General features: G+C 37.5%; 1 protein-coding gene across 5 annotated transcripts in view; it reads right to left on the minus strand.

Moving 5' to 3' along the window:
* Window positions 1-21,356, minus strand: part of TMLHE (trimethyllysine hydroxylase, epsilon) — a 71,797-nt gene that overhangs the window by 31,898 nt on the left and 18,543 nt on the right. For all 5 annotated transcript variants that reach the window (XM_003135511.4, XM_005674022.3, XM_021080450.1 and 2 more), the window contains one exon: window positions 5,189-5,370. In XM_003135511.4, coding sequence (XP_003135559.1) covers window positions 5,189-5,369 — 181 coding nt within the window. In that variant the 5' untranslated portion in view covers window position 5,370. The remainder of the gene's footprint in view (window positions 1-5,188; window positions 5,371-21,356) is intronic.

Consider the following 21,356-nt stretch of genomic DNA (forward strand, 5'->3'; position numbering starts at 1 on the left):
GGAGTTACTCCACCTTCCTTCCATGTTCTATTCTTTGGCAGCAAACCATCAAGTGCAGCCTGCATTCAGGACTGAGGAGTTAAGATCCACCTTCATAGTTGGGGGACGGAAGAATATCTACATAAATTATTCAGAGATTTTTTTCTATGGGAGATTTGTCTCTACTCTCCCCATTTATTCAACCGTTTATTTATATCAGCATGGCTTTGAAGTTATATATTTTATCCTTTGGGTTATAACCCAATATTATATTATTTATTTTCTTGCTCAAATTGTTCCACCTTTGGCCATGAGAAGCTCTTTTAGTTAGCTCCTATGTCCCTTTTTTTTTTTTTTTTTTGAGCACTTCCTTACTTTCTGGCACTTCCAGGTTCTCCAGGCTCATCTTGTATTTTCCCTGGCCCAGCCCTGGAATCATCCATTCTCCAAGGAGCCTTGCTTCCTTTCAGTAGAGAATGGTATTAGAAACCAAGATCTGGGTGTGCTCATTGCTATTGGGGTGTCATTGTTTCCAGGTGCTCTCAATGGACTGAGCTAGAAAATATACTCATCTATGTGTAAAAACATATACAATTGACCTTTTAACAACATGAGTTTGAATTCCCTGGTCCACTTACATGCAGATTTTTTTCAGCAGTACATGCCACAGTAATCATTTCTGTATCTATCCAACTATAAATATTAAGCTAAACATGGGTTTATACTAATGTCTCCAACTCTAATCCAGTGACACAAGATTCATTCTAACATCCCCCCTACGCTTTCTGTAACTGTGCTCCAAACCCCCAGCAATCACTGATTTGTTTTCTGTCCCTATAGTTTTGCCTTTGACAGAATGTCATGTTACTTCTTTTTATTGCTGAGTAGTATTCTGCCATAAGGATATACTATAGTTTATTAATTAACCTATTGAAGTATAGCTTGGGAGCTTCCCACCTTTGGCAATTATGAATAAAGCTGTTACTCATGTGTGGGTTTTTGTTGCGAATGTAAGTGTACAAATTAGTTGGAAAAATACCTAGGAGTGCACCTGTTGGCAAGTCCATGTTTAACTTTATAAGAAACTACCAATGTGTCTTCCAGAGTGGCTGTATCATTTTTGCATCATCACCAGCAATGAATAGGAGTTCCGGTTCTGAATTCTCGTCAGCATTTAGTATTGCCAGGTTTTTTTTTTTTTTTTTTTTTTTTTTGGGATTTTAGTCATTCTATTATGTGTGTAGTGACATCTCATTGTGGCTTTCATTTGCACTTACATAATGAAATGATGTTGAGCATGTTTTAATATGCTTATCTGCCACAGTTACATCCTCTGGTGAAGTGTCTATTCAGGTCTTTCCACGCTTTTAAAAACTGGGTTATTTGTTTGAAGAAGTCTTTCTAAATTCTGCATTGTCTTTTCTCAGATATATGGTTTACAAATATTTTCTCCAAGTCTGCGGCTTTTCTTTTTGTTCTCTTAATGGTGTCTTTCACAGAAAAAAATGTTTTGAATTTGGATAGAGTCCAATTTACCATTTTTTCCTTTACGGATTTTATGCTTTTGAAGTTACATCTAAAAACTTTTTGCTGAATCCAAGGTAGCAAACTTTTTATCACACAAGTTTTACAGTTGTGAACTTTACATTTAGGCCTATGATCAACTTTGAGTTAATTTTTACACAGAGTATGAGGTAGGGATTAATGTTTCGTTTTGCTATTTTTTTTTTGGATCCAATTGGACAATGTTTATATTTTTACTGGTGTGGTTAGGCCATTTATATTGAAGTGACTATTGACATAGCTGACTTTAAATGTACCTTCTTGTTATTTTCTATTTGTTGTATTTACTCCTCATTTTCTTTCTTTTTCCCTCTTTTTCTGCCTTTTCTGATTTTTATTGGTTATTTTTTATGATTCCATTTTATCTCATTTCTTGGCTTATTCACATTATTTTTAAAAATTCTTTAGTAATTTTCCTAATGTTTACAATGTACATCTTAAATAATCTAAGCCCACCTTTAGATAACTTTAAAAGCGTCATTCAAAAGAGCCGTACTATTTTGCATTGCACCAGGAGTGAAAAAGAGCTCCCACTCTTCTGCATCCTTGCTAGGACTAGGTATTATCAGTTTTTTAATTTACCTTATAATGGAATATTCATAATTTTTCTCTCCTACCCTTTGTCACATTGTTGTCATTTGTTTTACTTTTATATATATTATTAACACCATTATATTGCTATTATTAATATTTCAAACAGTTAAGATTTAGTATAATTAAGATAAAGTTTATATTTTATCTTCACTCGTTTCTGATACTCTTCTTTTTAAACATAGATCCAAGTTTGTGACCTACATCATTTTTCTTCTGCCAGGAGAAATTCCTTTATAATGTTTTGAGAAGTTGTATGAGAAAGTCTATTTCTCCCTCACTTTGGAAGGACTGCTGGATATGGAATCCTAGGTTAGCAGTTTTTGCTTCTTGTTATACTTTAAAATTGTCATTGCATTGTATTCCTTTTTTTTTTTTTTTTTGTCTTTTTAGGGCTGCACCGGCGGCATATGGAAGTTCCCGGGCTAGGGGTTGAATCGGAGCTATAGGCGCTGGCCTACACCACAGCCACAGCAACGCCAGATCTGAGCTGCGTCTGCGACCTACACCGCAGCTCACGGCAAAACCGGATCCTTAACCCACTGAGCAAGGCCAGGGATCGAACCTGCATCCTCATACTAGTCAGATTCATTTCCACTGAGCCACGATGGGACCCCCTTCCCTTTTCCCCTTTTTTGGTTGCCCTCCGGCATAAGGAGTTCCTGGGCCAGGGATCAGATCCGAGCCATAGTTGCAACCTAAGCTGCAGCAGTGGCCATGCTGGATCCCTAGCCCACTGTGCCAGGCTGGAGACCGAACCTGCGTCCCAGCGCTCCCAAGATAGCACTGATTCCGTTGCATTACAGTGGGAACTCCTTTCCATTGTGTTCTTGCCTGCATATGTGAAGAGAACTCTGCTGTAACTCTGATCTATGTTTCTCTGTAAGTAAAGTGTTTTTCTCCCCTCTGACTGCCTTCAAGATTTGCTCTTTGGCCTAAGTGTGGGGATGTGTGTGTGTGTGTGTATGTGTGTGGTTTTTTAAATGAAAGAAAATCTTCTCAGATATGTGGTTTTGTGTCTGTCACTTTGGAAATCTTTCTGAAATTATTTCTTCAAATATTTCTTCTGCTTAATATTTTCTTCTCTTCTAGGCATTCCACTCATGTATATCTTATAACTTTTGATACTGTTCCACATTTCCTAAATACTGCTATTTTTTTTGTGTGTTTGCTTGCTTCTATTCCCATTTTCTCTTTGTATTTCAGTTTGGGTAATTTCCTTTTTTTTTTTTTTTTTGTCTTTTTGCCATTTCTTGGGCCGCTCCAGCGGCATATGGAGGTTCCCAGGCTAGGGGTCGAATCGGAGCTGTAGCCACCAGCCTACGCCAGAGCCACAGCAACACGGGATCCGCGCCACGTCTGCAACCTACATCACAGCTCACGGCAACGCCGGATCGTTAATCCACTGAGCAAGGGCAGGGACCAAACCCGCAACCTCATGGTTCCTACTCGGATTCGTTAACCACTGCGCCACGACAGGAACTCCAGTTTGGGTAATTTCTACTGACCTATCTTTACATTCACTGGTTCTATCCTTGGATGTGTCAAGTCTCTTGATGAGCTCATCAGAGTCATTTTTCTTTTCTGTTACTCTGATTTTGATTCTTTCTTATACTTTTTATCACTCCACTGACCTTATCCATTGATCTTTCATTTTGTCTACCTTTTTCATTAGAATCCTTAACATATTATAGTTATTTAAAATTTCCTAACTGATAATTTCAACACCTATGTCATATGTGAGTCTAGTTCTAATGGTGCTTTGTCTTTCAATTTGTGTTATTTCTTGCCTTTTAGCATGTTTTATAATGTTGTTCTTGTTGTTAAAAGCCAGACATGTTGTATAGAGCAGCAGATATGGAGGTAAGTAGGACTTTATGCTAACCATTTAAATCGATCTGGTCAAGAGTTGGGATGTGTCTGATGTTTGTTCTCTCTATGGATACCAGAGGCATTAAATTCCTCTAGTGATCCTGATTTTGTCTTCTGTCTTGGCCTTGGCCCTTACCTTTGTGCTGCACCCCACTACTATTTTAACTAGACTCTTATTACTGGTTGTAGTGTGTTGGAGAGGAGGGAGTTCTCTAATATTTGGAGTCAAAGTCTTTGGGGTGCATAGAGGGTCTGTATCTTGGGAATGTGGCCTTCATAAGTGTTTTTGGTCCCTTTCCAGGGTGTTGTGGGTTAAACTGTATTCCCTGCAAAGATATGTTGAAGTCCTAATCTCTATTATCTGTGAATAAGACCTTATTTGGAAATAGGGTCTTTGAAGATAATCAAGGTAAGATGAGGTCATAGTGGATTAGGGTGGACCTTAAATCCAACAAGTGGTGCCTCATGAGGAGAGAGAAATTTTAAGACACAGAAGAGAAACAGGGAAGAAGGCTATGCAGTCACAGATGCAGAGAATAGAGTGATGTTGCCACAAGCCAATGAATACCAGAACCCAGAAGAGGCAAGGAAGAGTTCTCTCCTAGAGCCTTCAGAGAGAACATGGTCTTGCCAACACCTTGATTTTGGACTTCCTGCCTCTAGAACTGTGAAAGAATAAATTTCTGTTGTCTTATGCCAAGTGGTTTACAGCAATCTGTTAGGGCAATGCTAGGAAACTAATACATAGGGATAAAGCTTTTTTCCCCTCTGCCATGTAATACCTTCCCTGGCTGTAGAATTTCCAGGCTATGCCTTTGAAACCCTTTCCTCTGCATACTGAGGCTTTCTTTCTTTTTTTTTTCCTTGGATGAGACAAGGAGACAGGAGTGGGGCTTGAACATGGGAGACCTCTCTTCCCCTAGCTGGGATGAGATTTTACTGTTAGCCTATATGATTTTGTCTTTGTTATAACCTATAGGATAATCCTGGAAATAAATGGTTAGAAGTCTTCACAACTCCACAGGAAGGATTTTCAGTTCACATGAAAAGTATCCGTCATTGCACAACAATGCAAATATACTTAACACTACTGAACTGTACACTTAAAATGGTTAAGGTGTTAAATTTTATGTTACTTTTTAATCACAATGAAAAATAAAGTATCTATCTCTACACATCTTACCAAAATGATCTTCATGTTGCTGCCAAACACACTTCAGAGACTTGGAGGCTGTATGGTGCCAATGGATGGCTAATGGAAATGAGCTTTTGAAATGTGGCAGTTGAAGGGCCGAAAATGTGACTCGTCCCCTCAGCAGGTCCTGGAGCCTGCTCTGTAGGTGGGACAACCTGCAGCACCACATCCTAGAAAATTTGACAATGAGAAGAGTTAGTAACAATATAAAACAACTTTTATAAAGCTATAGGAAGGATGCTACAGTAAGTATGTAAAAGAACAGATTTTATGATCTCAAACACAGAGTATTAAGCAAAAGAGAAATTCTGGAAAGCTCAGCATTAGTGGTCAATAACCATCACTTCTATTTTCTCACCGGCTACTATTATACATTGTAATTTTGCTTCTACTCTGCTACATAACTGAAGTGGTTCTTTAAAAAGGCAATAATTTTAACCTTCCAATGACTGTAAGAATTGCTCTTCAGGTCTTATCCTTCTGGGGCGTGACACTATTGATCATCCTTGAAATTTTCTTTTCTGCTGATGATGTGTAATTATGGGCAAGTTTCTTAAACCCTCAGTGGCTCTGTTTCCTGTTTTGTAAAATGAGGATAACAATAATACCTATCTAATGGGTTTAGTGTAAGGACTAAAGTAATTAGAACTGTGTTGTCACATAGTAAGCCCTATATATGTCAGCTGCTATCATTCTAGTCATCATTGTTATTACGGCTATTATTAGGGATAAATTATATCTGCTGGCAAAAGTAATCTGATAAACTTGCTTGCTTGCTTCATAAATATTAATAAAATAACTTTATTTGCATAGTATCTTAAAAGGAATTCATTTGTCCTGGGGGGAAAGGGCAAAAAAGCCATGCCACTGCAAAGAAGCCGTATGATGCTCAGTGTGAACCTTCTCAATAACCACTTAAAGGTCACTAAACTCACAAAAATGCTTAATTTGAGTGGATGTGTGCATGTTAGTGTGTGGTAAAAGCTGATGAAGGGACTGAATTTCATGTTGAATGGATGAAACCAATCACATACACAAAGGCCATAGCTAGACACCTAACAGAATTCGCTGATGACTTAGGGACGGTTCTAAAATAGGTTAGCAAATTAAGAGTTAAAGTCAAATTTATTGAGATTTTTATGGGTAGAGGCAAGGAACAGAGCATAGAGAGACCTCTGGTGATATCTTGGTTACACTTATTTTCACCACTGTCTCTTCTTTGCCAACCACTTACCTATAGATATTGTCTAAGACAGAGGCTGGTAAACTATGGTCCATTCTTATTTTCATATGGTCCATTTTACACTTTAAAGGATTATAAACAAAAACAAAAAATAATATGTGACCAAGACCATATGTGGCCTGCAAAGTTTATAATATTGCTATCTGGCTCTTCATATTTTTTTTTGCCAACTGCTACTCTAATGTTTCTTTCTTTCTTTCTTTTTTTTTTTTGGTCTTTTTAGGGTCGCACCCATGGCACATGGAGGTTCCCAGGCTAGGTGTTGAATCGGAGCTGTAGCCACTGGCCTACACCACAGCCACAGCAATGCAGGATCTGAGCCACATCTGTAGCCTACACCACAGCTCATGGCAACACCGGATCCTTAACCCACTGAGTGAGGCCAGGGATTGAACCTGTATCCTCATGGATGCAGATTTGTTTCTGTAGAGCCACAACGGGAACTCCTAATGTTTAATTCTTAATCAAATACTATTCTCCATTTACATTGGCTTACTCCTCCAAAAACACTTAAACAAGTATATTCATTCATTTCCTCATTATTCCACTTGACAAGTATTATTAATTATGTGCATAATAGGTACCTTCTTAACTGCTAAGACTATAAATATAAATAAGCAATCCAAGCCATCATTCAAGAATCTCATAATCATCTAGTAGGGAAGAAAGACAAATATAGGGTGATAACTACTATTCTCTACAATAGTTTTAAACACAGAGTACAGTGAAAAAGCTCAAAGGAGAAAGCAATTAATATGCCTGGGAAAACTGGGAGGACCGCATGTGATCAATGTTCTTTGTAAAAGTGTTTCATTGTTTTGTACTACTTACAAAATGAAATTATCTCACAGTAGAAGGTGGCAATGTAGGAAGACCCTGTGCTCACCTGCTCCCATGGGCATGCTAAAATTACAACTGTTTCCAGAGCAACTATTGCTGAGAAAGACCAGAAGACTAACAGAAAAGATCTTCTACAGCTAAAGATAGAAAGAGGGAAGCACAATGAGACCAGTTGGAAGGGTGGAGATGGCAGTATAATCAAGACCCATACCCAAGTGGGCCACCTACCAACGGGAGGGTAATTACAATGGTAGAGGTTCTGCCCAAGGAGTGAGGGTTCTGAGCCCCACCTAAGGCTCCCCAGCCCAGGCGTCCTGCACCAGGAAGACAAACTGCCAAAACATTTGGCTTTGAAGGCCAGTGGTGCTTGCTTTGAGGAGAGCCAGGGAGCTGGCGGAAATAGAAAATCTACTCTTAAAGGGTGCTCACAAAAATCTCACATGCTGTGGAACCCAGGGCAGAAGCAGTCATTTGGGACTTAGGACTAGGTTCCATCCACCAGAAGGCTGGCTCTAGCGTTCAGACTCAGTGGGCCCCAACCCCACCTACCAGTGGGCTGACACCAGCTCCAGGACCCCAGGGCCCTGCAGTCAGAGACCCAAGGACCCAATTTGACCCAATAGTGGGCTGACACTAAGCCCAGGACCTGGCCTAACCCACCAGTGGGTTGACACTAGGTTCAGGACACCATGGTCCCTTCAAGTCAGTTACCTTGGGATCCAATTCCAACCACTAGTGAGCTGATACCAGCTTCACATCACACTAGATCCCATAGCCAGCCATTTCAGAAACTGGCCCTACCTACCAACAGGACAACACCAGCTCTGGGACAACCAGGATCCTGCAGCCAGAGACTCCAAGCTCTGACTCTGCTCACCACTGAAGTAGCATTATCCCCAATATCACCAGGGCCTCAACCCCACCCACCAATAGGCCAATACCAGCCTCAGGACTCCCCTGGGCCCTGACCCTAACCCTAACCCTGGGATCCAGACCCACTCAACAGCAGGATGACACAAGTTTTGGAATGTTATACATCACAGCTAGCCATGTCAGGAACTGGCCCCATGCACTGACAGGCTGATACTTGGTCTGGGACACCCAGCCCTCCAACCAGCCACACTGACTGGGCTCTCCCCACCAGCTGGCCAGCAATAGCCCTGGGATTCCCCAGAGCTCTGCAGCCAGCCCTCTTGAGACCCAGGCATGATCTCCAGTGGCTGGTAGCCTCCATATAAGACAGGACCTGAAAACCAACCAGACCACCCATAGTAGTCAGCCTACCACAATAGAAGGGCCCATACAGTCCACATAAAGGCCACCCCTAGAGCATATAGCTCTGGTAACCAAAGGGGGGTGCGCTGTTGAGATGCATAGGATGCCTCATAAAAAAAAGACCACTTCTGCAAGGCTGGGAAACATAACCAACCTACTAAATACAGAGAAATTAGAACAGCAAATTAGGCAAAATGAGACAATAGAGGAGTATGTTCCAAATGAAGGAACAAGATAAAACCCCAGAAGAAGAACTAACTGGAGATAAGACATTTACCCAACAAAGAATTCAAGTAATTATCATGAAGGTACTCAAAGAACAAGGGGGTAATAATGGATTAACAGAATAAGAACTTTAACAAAGAGTTAGACAATAAAAAGAGGAACCAAGCAGAGCTGAAGAATACAATAACTGAAATTTAAAAATACACTAGAAGAAATCAACAATAAACTACATGATACAGATGATCAGATCAGCTAACTGGAAGACAGAGTAGTGGAAATCATTAAGCTGAAAAAAGACAATTTTGCAGCATGTGGAAGTTCCCAGGCTAGGGGTAAAACTAGAGCTACAGCTGCCAGCCTATGCCACAGCCAAAGCAACGTAGGATCCTTAACCCATTGAGCGAGGCCAGGGAATGGACCCACATCCTTGTGGATACTAGTTGGGTTTGTAACCTGCTGAGCCACGACAGGAACTCCCAGAAAAAAATAATTCTAAAAAGTGAAGACAGTTTAAGAGACCTCTGGGACAACATCAAGTGTACTAACATTTGCATGATAGGGATCCAAAAAGGAGAAGAGAGAAAGAGGCAGAGAACATATTTGAAGACATGATAGCTAAAACATTCCCTAAACTGGGAAAGGAAACAGACATCAGTCCAGGAGTACAGAGTCCCAAACAGGATCAACCCAAAGAGGACCACACCAAGACACACTGTAATTAAAATGGCAAAAGATAAAGATAAAGTGGGAATATTAAAAATAGCAAGAGTAAAGCAACAAATAACATACAAGGGAATTCCCATAAGGGTATCAGCTGATTTTTCATCAGAAACTGCAGGCTAGAAGGGAGTGGCACAAATATTTAAAGTGATAAAAGGGAAAAACCTATAACCAAGAATATTCTACCCAGCAGGGCTTTCATTCAGATTTGATAGAGAGATCGAAAGTTTTACAGACAAGCAGAAGCTAAAAGAGTCTGGCACCACGAAACCAGCTTTACAAGAAATGTTAAAGGGACTTCTCTAGATGGAAAGAAAAGGCCATAACTAGAAATATGAAAATTATGAAAAGAAAAATATCACTGGTAAAGGCAAATATACAGTCAAAGTAGAAAAATTAACCACTTATAAAGCTAGTGGGAAGGTTAAAAGACTACAGTAGTAAAATTGTCTATAGCTGCAATAAGTAGTTAAGGAATATACAAAACAAAAAGATGTAAAATAAGTTGTCAAACAGTAAACATAGGGGAAGGAGAGTAAAAATGCAGGTTGTTCAAACTAAGGAGATGAATAACTTAAAATAATTATATATATTAAAAATATATTTATATAGAAAGTATATATAAATCCCATGATAAACACACATCAAAAATCTATAACAGATATACAGAGAGAAAGGAAAGGAATGTAAACATAGAACTAAGATAGTCATCAAATCACAAGGGAAGAGAGCAAAAGAAGAAAAAGTAAAGAACAATTTTAAAAACTACAAAGACAACACCCAAACAACTAACAAAATAGCAATAAGTACATATCTATCAATAATTACTTTAAAGGTAAATGAACTAAATGTTACAATCAAAAGACACAGAGTGGCTGAATGGATACAAACACAAGACTTCTATATATGCTGCTTACAAGATATTAATTTCAGATCTAAAGACATACACAAACTGAAAGTAAGGGGATGGAAAAAGGTATTTCATGCAAACAGAAATGAAAAGAAAGCTGGGTTAGTGATTCTTATATCAGAAAAAATAGACTTTAAAATAAAGACTGTAACAAGCGATAATTTTGAACATTACATAATGATAAGGTGATCAATCCAACAAGCAGATATAGCAATTGTAAATACAGATGCACCTAATATTGGAGTACCTAAATACATAAAGCTAATACTAACAAACATAAAGGAAGAAATTGACAGTAACACTGTAATAGTAGGGGACTTTAATACCCCACTTACATCAATGGACAGATCATCCAAACAGAAAATCAATATGATACACTAGCCTTAAATGACACATAGAGCAGATGGCCTTAATAGGTATATATAGAACATTCCATCCAAAAGCACGAGAATACAAATTCTTTCCAAGTACAATGAAATATTCTCCAGGAAAGATCACATGCTAAGGCATAAAATAAATCTCAGTAAATTTAAGAAGATTGAAATCACATTGGGCATCTTTTCCAACCACAATGCTATGAGATTACAAATCAACTACAAGAAAAAACTGTTTAAAAAAACATGTGGAAGCTAAACAATATCATAGTGACAACCAAGGGTCACTGAAGAAATCAAAGAGGAATTCAAAAAATAAGAATATGAAAATGAAAAAATAATGATCCAAAATCTATGGGAGGCAGTAAAAGCCATTCTAACAGGGAAGTCTGTAGTAATGCAAGCCTACATCAGGAAAGAGGCAAAGTCTCAAACAACCTAACCTTACATCTAATGGAATGAGAAAAAGAACAAACAAAACCCAAAGGGGGTATAAAAGAAATTGTAAAGATTGGAGAAGAAATAAATGAAATAGAGACTAAAACACAACAGAAAAGACCAACAAAACCAGGAGCTAGTTCTTAAAAAGATAAACAAAATCGATAAACCCTTAGCCAGACTCATCAAGAAAAAAGAGAGAGAGGGGAGTTACCATCATGGCTCAGTGGTTAACGAATCTGACTAGGAACAATGAGGTTGTGGGTTCGATCCCTGGCCTCACTCAGTGGGTTAAGGATCTGGCGTTGCTGTGAGCTGTGGTGTAGAGAGTAGAGGTGGCTTGGATCTGGCATTGCTGTGGCTCTGGTAGGCTGGCGGCTACAGCTCCGACTGGACCCCTAGCCTGGGAACCTCCACGTGCCATGGGTGCAGCCTTAGAAAGGAGAGAAAGACAAAAAAAAAAAAAAAAAAAAAAAAAAAAAAAAAAAAAAAAAAAAAAAAAAGAAAAAGAAAAAGAAAAAGAAAGAAAAAAGAGAGGGCCAAGATAAGTAAAATCAGTAATGCAAGACAAGTTAGAACCAATACCGGAGAAATACAAAGGATCATAAAAGATTATCACAAAATTATACGCCAGATCTAAAGACATACACAAACTGAAAGTAAGGGGATGGAAAAAGGTATTTCATGCAAACAGAAATGAAAAGAAAGCTGGGTTAGTGATTCTTATATCAGAAAAAATAGACTTTAAAATAAAGACTGTAACAAGCGATAATTTTGAACATTACATAATGATAAGTCTAGACAACTTAGAAGGAATGAAAAAAAATTCCTAGAAATGTATCATTTCTGAAGATTAAATCAGAAAGGAATAGAAAATATGAACAGACCAATTGTCGGTAATGAAATATGAAAAAACTCCCAACAAACAAAGGTCTAGGATCAGATACCTTCACAGGTGAATTTGACCAAATATTTAGAGAAGAGTTAACACCTACCCTCAAATTATTTCAAAAATTTGCAAAGGAAAAAGTAGCTTCCAAACTCATTCTATGAGGCCAGCATCACCCTATACCAAATCAGATAAAGATACAAAAAAAGGAGAAAATTATAGGCCAATAGCACTGATGAATATATATGCAAAATTTTAATCAGAATATTAGAAAACTGAGTTCAAGAATACATTAAAAGGATCATAAACCATGACTAAATGGGATTTATACCAGGGATACAAGGATGGTTCACTATTTGCAAGTTATTCAGTATGATACACCACATTAACAAATTGAGGAGAAAAAAAATCATATGATCACCTCAATAGATGGAGAAAAAACCTTGACAAAATTCAACATCTATTTATGATTAAAAACTCTCAACAAAGTTAGTATAGAGGGAACATAACTCAATATAATAAAGGCCATATGACAAGCCCACAGCTAACATACTCGTTGGTAAAAAGCTGAAAGCATTTCCTCTAATATCAGGAATAAGACAAGGATGCCCACTTTTGTAACTTCTACTCAACATAGCACTGGAAGTTCTAGCCAATGCAATCAGACAGGAAAATAAAATAATATAATCCAAATTGGAAAGAATGAAGTAAAACTGTCATTGTTTGTAGATGCCATGATATAATACATGAAAATCCTAAAGATGTCACCAAACAACTACAAGAACTAATCAATTAATTTGGTAAAGTTATAGGATATGGAATTAACATGTGAAAATTTGTTGCATTTCTATACACTAACAATGAGCTATCAGAAAGACAAATTAAGAAAACATTCCCATTCATAATCACATCAAAAAGAAGAAAATACCTCGTGATAAATCTAACCAAAAGGTAAAAGACGTGTACTCAGAAAACTACTGACATTGATGGAAGAAACTGAAGACTACACAGTTAGAAAGATATACTGTGTTACTGGACTGGAAGAATTAATATCATTAAAATGACCATATATCCAAGGCAATCTACAAATTTAATGCAATCCCTATCAAAATATCAATGGCATTTTTCACAGAACTAGAACAAGTAATTGTAAAGTTTGTATGGAAGAAAAAAAGACCCCAAATAGTCAAACCAATCTTAAAAAAGAATAAAGCTGGAGGTATCATGTCCCTGGTTTCAAATTATACTGTAAAGATATAGTAATCAAAACGGTATGGTACTGGCACAAAAACAGGCACATAGATCAATAGAATAGAGAGCCCAGAAATAAACCCACAGTTATATGGGCAATTAATCTACAACAAAGTAGATAAGAATATACAATGAGAAAATGACATCTTCTTTAGTAAGTTAGGAAGCCTGGAATTAACATGTGAAAATTTGTTGCATTTCTATACACTAACAATGAGCTATCAGAAAGACAAATTAAGAAAACATTCCCATTCATAATCACATCAAAAAGAAGAAAATACGTGTACTCGCTATATGCAAAAGAATTAAACTGGACTACTTTGTCACAACATTTATAAAAATAAACTCAAAATGGATTAAAGACTTAATGTAAGACCTGAACTACTAAACTTCTAGAAGAACACATAGGCAGTTTGCTCTTTTACGTTTGTCTTAGTGGGTTTTTTTTTTTTTTTAATATGTCTCCTTAGGCAAGAGAAACAAAAGCAAAAATAAACAAATGGGATTACATCAAACTAAAAAGCTTCTGCACAACAAAGGAAACTATCAACAAAACACAAAGGCTGACTTTTGGATGGGAGATGATATTTGTAAATGATATATCTGATTGGTTAATATTCAAAATATACAAATAATTCAGAGTTCCCATTGTGGCTCAGTGAGTTAAGAACCCGACTAGTATCCATGAGGATGCAGGTTTGATCCCTGGCCCTGCTCAGTGGGTTAATGACCCAGCATTGCCAGAAGCTGTGGTGTAGGTCGTAAATGAGGCTTACATCTGACATTGCTATGGCTGTGGCACAGGCCAGCAGCTGTAGCTTCAATTCAACCCCTAGCCTGAGAACTTCCATATACTGCAGTTGTGGCCCTAAAAAGAAAAAAAAGGGAAACAAAATATACAAACAATTCATATACTTCAACATTAAAAAAAAGCAAATGACCCAAGTAAAAAATGGGAGTTCCTGTCATGGCGCAGTGGAAATGAATCTGACAAGGAACCATGAGGTTGCAGGTTCGATCCCTGGCCTCTCTCAGTGGGTTAAGGATCCGGCATTGCTGTCAGCTGTGGTGTAGGTCGCAGACGTGGCTCGGATCTGGCATTGCTATGGCTCTGGTGTAGCCTGGCAGCAACAGCTCCAATTCGACCCCTAGCCTGGGAATCTCCATATGCCACAGGTGCAGCCCTAAAAGGAAGAAAAAAAAAGAAAAAGGGCAGAAGATCTGAATAGACATTTTTCCAAAGAAGACATAAGGTACATAAAGAGATGCTTAACATCACTAATCATCAAGGAAATGCAAATCAAAAGCACAATGAGCTATCACCTCACACCTGTCAGAATTACTGTCATCAAAAAGACAACAAATAACAGGTATTAGTGAGGATGTGAAGAAAAGGAAACCCTTGTGTGCTATTGGTAGGAATGCAAATTGGTATAGTCACTATGAAAAACAGTATGAAGTTTCCTCAAAAATATTAAAAATGGAACTACTATATGATCCAGTAATTCCACTCCTGGTTATTTCTATGAAGAAAATGAAAACACTTAATTGAATGATATACACTCTTTCGTCATTACAGCATTATTTACCTTAGCCATGATATGGAAACAGTGTAGGTTCCATCAATAGTGGATAAAGAGGATGGAACACACACACACACACACACACATACACACAAACACACACTGAAATATTAGTGTGGAGATTTCAACTGTATGTGATCTGTATGTGATCTGGAGTCCTCCAAACTGTTGATTGTTCATGAGTTTCCTTGAAGGAATGGGCATAGCAAATAATGAGGGAAGGAGGCCTTGACTTTTTATTTTACATATTTCTGGGTGGTTTAGATAATTTTTTTCCTTTTTTAAAAAATGAACAAGTCATTTTTTTCTTCTAGGTTTTTTTTTGAGATATAATTGACATAAAGCTTTAAGATGTACAGTAAAATGATTTGACTTATATACATCATGAAATGATTATCACAATAAGTCTAGTGAACATCCATCATCTCATGTAGACATGAAATTCAAGAAATAGAAAAAAAATGTTTTTCTTGTGATGAGAACTTTTAGGATTTCTTCCCTTAATTTTAGCGTATAACTTACAACGGTGTTAATTATATTTATCATGTTGTATATTACATCCCTAGTACTTATTTATAACTGCAAGTTTGTACCTTTTGACCACCTTCATTCAGTCCCTCCTCCTGTTCTCCCCACCTGTGATCCGATCTCTTTTTCTATTAATTAATTTGTTTGTTTTTTGAAGTCTAATTGCCTACAACACTATGGTAGTTCCTGTTACACAACATGGTGATTTAACATTTCAGTACATTTTAAAATGATCACCATGATAAGTCTAGTTACAATGTGTCACCGTACAAAGATATTACATATTTATTGACTATATTCCCCACACTACATTTCATACCTGTGACTTTTTTTGCCACACCCATGTCATGTGGAAGTTCCCTGTTCAAGGACTGAACCTGCACCATAGTTGTGACCTGTGCTACAGCTGCAGCAATGACAGATCTTTAACGTGCTGTGCCACAAAGGGAACTTCCTCATTTACTTTGCAACTGGAAGTTTGTACCTTTTAATCTCCCTCACCTATTTCCTTCCTCCACCCACTGCTCTCCCTTCTGGCAAACACCCATTTGTTTTCTGTGTCATGATTCTGCTTCTGTTTTATTATGTTTGTTAGTTTGCCTTGTTTTTTAAATTACACATTTTAGTGAAATCATACAGTATTTGCTTTTCTCTGTCTGATTTATTTTACTTAGCATAATACCCTCTAGGTCTATCTATGTTTTCACTAATGGTAAGATTTTACTCTTTTTTATGGTTGGATAATATTCTGGTCTGTGTGTTTGTGTGTGTGTGACAACTTTATCCATTCATTTATCGATGAATGATTTTTGTTACCTTTTCTCTCTTGCTTTGTTTTGCATGGATTAGGTAATTTGTTATCATTACATTTCCTCCTTTCTTTACTTGTCAGTTATACATTCTTTTAACTGTTTTTTCAAAAGTAGTTATTCTAGGGATTACAGCATATATCTTTGACCTGTTAAATTACAAGGCCAATTAATAATTTATATTAACTCCACTTATAGTCCTTCTTCAACTGCTGTTGTATGTTTTAATTATAAATATACATACACACATCCTGCATGGTCATTCAGATCTACTCACATATTTAACCTCTCCACTGCACCCAGTTTATATCTCTAAGCTTTCATTTGGGATCATTTTACCTCTTCTTGAAGATCCTAAATGTTTCCTTTAATGTTTAGTGAAAGGTTCCCTAAGTTTGGGGCCATCTAAAAACATCTATTTTACTTTCATTCTGAAGGCTACTTTCAGTAGATATAGGATTTTTGATTGGCAGTTACTTTCTCCGGCATTTTGAAGATATCATTCCATTATCTTCACATTGTTTCTCTTGAGAGTCAGAGCCAATCTAATTGCTACTCCTTTTAAGGTAATACATCTTTACTCTCTCACTGCTTTTAAGATTCTTTGTGGCTATTAGGTGGAATTAATTAATTTTCTTCAAGTTTATAGCCTCTTTAAGTCTGGTAAGATAGCTGCTCTAAATCTTCACTTATATAAATAATAAAAATATTAAATTATTAATGAGGTCAAGCCAAAAGTAGGGTTTACAGCAGGCCATGTAAAATTCTTCCCTTGTTTAAGGTCTGCTATCAGTGCTCTTTGAGTATGGTAATTTAATTAATACACAATTGTGTTAATTATATAAACTATCAATATGGATTCATAATTCCTCTTCTTAAGGATGTCATAAAAGATTTGTTAAAATATTGCTGAAATTTCATTCATTCACTTAATGTACATGTTACACCTGTCATATTTCCATAAACACCTCTAAAAATCAGAAAAAGAAATAACTTTGTAATTTTCTAAGTACTCGCTTGAAAATCTGTTCTAGAAGCTAACCCACAAGATAGTTTATTGACTAGTAGATTGAAAACTATGGTTCCCTTTTCTCTGTTCAAAGTGGTAGTACACTTAAATAAATCCAATCTTAAAGCACCTCTCCTTATTCTCCTTAATTTTTTTGATCATTGAGAGTAGTTTAACAATATCAACTTATAGCTTATCCATGCCAGGACACATGTACTTTTTCATTCTGAGAATGTAGTTAAAATATTGTTCTTGTGGTCTTTGCAAATACACATTTCTACAAGCCTGTGTAATTCTGAGCCTTATCCTTTAGGCATGTGCCACTTGTTGTAATCATCTTTTTTCCATCTTTTATATATTGTACTTTTTAAAAAAGCAACTATGAGATCATTATAAAAGTTCCCTTGCAGCACCATGGCTTTCCTCATTTCTCCTTTAATAGAATAATTTGCTGTTTCATATTCAAAATGATATTTTTGAGAGCTTCCCAACCTTTAGAGTCTGAAGCCATCTTAATGTAAATTAAGGTCCAACAAGTATCAATCACAATAACAGAAACTTTTGGAGAACAGCCATAGCTAGAAATTCTAGTCAGAGTAAGCAATTACATAATAGGTCAGTCTGAATCTTTTCATGGTTATTACTAAGGAAGAAGCATTACCTCCTAAAAGGCTTAAAGCCAAGAGTCCATTTAGCTCCTGTCAATTTTTCCTTCCAAATGTCTCTCAGATTTGTCCTTCTCTTTCCATTCCCATAGATGCCTTCATCACCTCATACCTGGACTACTGCCATAGACTAGATGGTTTCCTTGCTTCCATTCCTTCCATACTCCAATCCATTTTCCATACTATTGCCAGATTAATCTTCTTAAAACACTTTCATCATGTCACTCTCCTGCCTGAGACCTAGCTCAAATGTCACCTTCTTTGTAAAATCTTCCTAACTCTCCTAGGAAGAGTTAGTAGCTTCCTACTCAGTGTTTTCATAGCTCTTTGTGCATACCCTTATTAGGGCACTTACAACACATATAATAATTGCCTGTTTAATTATTTTTCTCTTCTCATTTGCAGAGAGCTCCTTGAGGACAGACAAAAGGATTGAGTTATCTTTACAATGGCACTTAAGGCTTCACATAATTGGCCCCATCTATCTTGCCCCATCACCTTAGGACCTTCACATATGTTGTTTCCTCTGCCTATCATGTTCTCCCTCTCATTCTTCCTATCCATTCTTCAGGCCTCAGATTAAATATCAAGTCAAGAAACTGTCCCCGAAACCCTAAATTAACTAATTAGCTAATCAATTCATTTAACAAATATTTATTGGCTGTCAACTTTGAACGAGGAACTATTTTAGGCACATGGAGTTTATCAGTGAACAAAACAGACACAAATTCCTAATTTCATGGAGCTTATCTTCTAGTCGAAGGAGGTAGACAAAGATAAACATAAAAGATGAGTAAATTATACAGTATATTAGATCTCAATAAGTTACGCAGAAGGATAAAGGTGTGTGCTGGAGGTAGCAGGACTTTTAAACCTGCTGATCAGGGTAGATTTTATTGGGAAAAATAATATTTGAGCAAAAAGGGAATTATTCATGAAGACATCTGGTGTAAAGCAGGCCAATGCAAAAGCACAAAGCTGAGATTGTATCTGTCATACCTATGCCTATGTTTAACACAATAATATATTGGATTACATGAGTTAAAAGAATGCTCTTTTACATCAGGGTCTCAAAATTAAATGCCTACAGAGGCCAGGCAAGTAACACAAGTAGGTCAAGTATAAGGACAATAGCGGATTGTGGTGAGAGGGGTAAGCTGAAGAATGCCTGATCTGTCCAAAAATCCCTAGCCACTATTCACCTCTAGATAATTATTGCCAGTCAGGCCTAATGATGCCAGATTTGAGAGGAGCCGGAAATGCATATTATATACGAACTGTCCAAATCTGCAGGGTTGACAACTGCATGAGTCCAGGTTTTCTGAAAAGGCATACCAGGAAAGGAGTAGATGTGAAAGAGGTTTATTTGGAGAAATGTGTGTGAGAGAAAATGGGGAAAGAATCTGAAAAGACTGGGAAAGTTGTCAGACCATGATGTACATCTAATCCCTGGGGAGGAGAGAGGGAAAGAGTGAGGTCTTAGACTGTAATGCAATTCTAAGAAGGTTTCAACAAGATTGTTAAGAAGTCTTCAAGCAAAGGTGGTCATTAGGAGTATGAATTACCAGCGACTAGGGTTTCATTAGTATCTTTGCCATCCACACTCAGTATGTAATTGAAAGCAGTCTGTGCGAAGTGTGGCCTTACATAACAGCAAGGCCCTTGGTCAGTTATACTCCCTTTAGTTGGATGTTAGAGAAGCACTTTGCTGTGGGCGCCACAACAACTAAATCTAACACTGTGGTGGCCAGAATGGTTTGGTTAAAAATACATCCTCAAGTTATATTCAGCTCAAATATGGAGAGTTTTCAACCTCTGCTGTAATTACTAACATATATTTCATCGTGGATGGGCTAGTTAAATATAGATCCTGAGATGGGGCAAAGTAGATCACTAATAGATAGCATCTAGGTAGTAGGGTTTAGATACCATATTAGAACATGAAAATCTTTAGCTCAGGTGGGGTTACAAATAGATGCAGACTCCTACCTTGGGAATGGATAAGCAATGAGATCCTGCTGTGTAGCACTGGGAACTATTTCTAGTCACTTATGATGGAGCATGATAATGTGGAAAAAAAGAATGTATACATGTATGTGTAACCGGGTCACACAGTGTTCTGTCAGCTATAATGGAAAAAATAAAAATCATCACATAAAAAGTTAAAAAAGAATGAATTGCCAGAATAGAGAGGTGGCTTCATAGTATGGAGGAAGAAAACTGCAATAAAAAAAAATTGAGTAAATGTATAGTCTAAGGCAAAGTGTCTATATGTATATTATAGATCTAATAAACAGTAAAGTTGAAGGATAGAAATAGATCATAATTGTTGATGAAACAGAGCCTTACAGATCTTTTTTTATGTGAAGGGAAAGTGAATACTATTACATACGCTTTATGTAGTATGTTGTGAGAGGAAAAGCAAGTGCTTAAAAAATTGTGGATGTGGGAGTTTCCATCGTGGCACAGTGGTTAACAAATCCGACTGGGAACCATGAGGTTGCGGGTTCCATCCCTGGCCTTGCTTAGTGGGTTAAGGGTCTGGCATTGCCATGAGCTGTGGTGTAGGTTGCAGACGCAGCTCGGATCCCGAGTTGCTGTGGCTCTGGCGTAGGCCGGTGGCTACAGATCCGATTCGACCCCTAGCCTGGGAACCTTCACAGGCCGCAGGAGCGGCCCTAGAAAAAGGCAAAAAAAAAAAACAAAACAAAAAAAAAACACCAAAACAAAACAAAACAACTGTGGATGTGAAAAGCAATGAAAACTGTGGCCCTTGGTGAGACAATAATTTCAAGCAGGACATGGCCAATTTCATCAGCGCATCTACTGTAATGAGCACGGCAGGGCAAGACAGGATAAAGCAAAGTTCATGTCAAACAAGGGGAGTCTAAGGTGAAGAGTAGGTGCAGCTCCCCTTTGGGTTTTCCTAGTGTGTCCTTGGTTACAGTGCAGACAGGTTTCTGCATGCCATTGGACATAAGATTAAAAGCAGTGCCACCAAAGATCTTTAAATGACTTCTTCTAGGAGTCACAGAGGCGCACTGGGATAGCATTATGGTTACAAGCAGAGAATTTGGACTTATAACTGGCAATGTAAGTGTAGTTCCTCCAACCCATGATCACACACACACTTCAATCACACATCACATATATTTTAGTGAAATAAATTCTTAGAAAAATGCCACTACATAAAACTTTCTCAAGGAGACACAGAAAACCTAAATTGCCCTAAAACCAGTACAGAAAATTAGTAGTTAAAAGTCTTCCCTCAAAGGAAGCATCAGCCAGGACACTGCTGCAGGTGAGTTCTACCAAACATGCAAGGAATGAATTAGATTTGTATAAAACAAACTCCTTCTGAGAACAGACAGCAAACACTCCCAAATTCATCTTAGGG

Source organism: Sus scrofa, chromosome X (assembly GCF_000003025.6).
Source record: "Sus scrofa isolate TJ Tabasco breed Duroc chromosome X, Sscrofa11.1, whole genome shotgun sequence".
NCBI classification, from domain to species: domain Eukaryota; kingdom Metazoa; phylum Chordata; class Mammalia; order Artiodactyla; family Suidae; genus Sus; species Sus scrofa.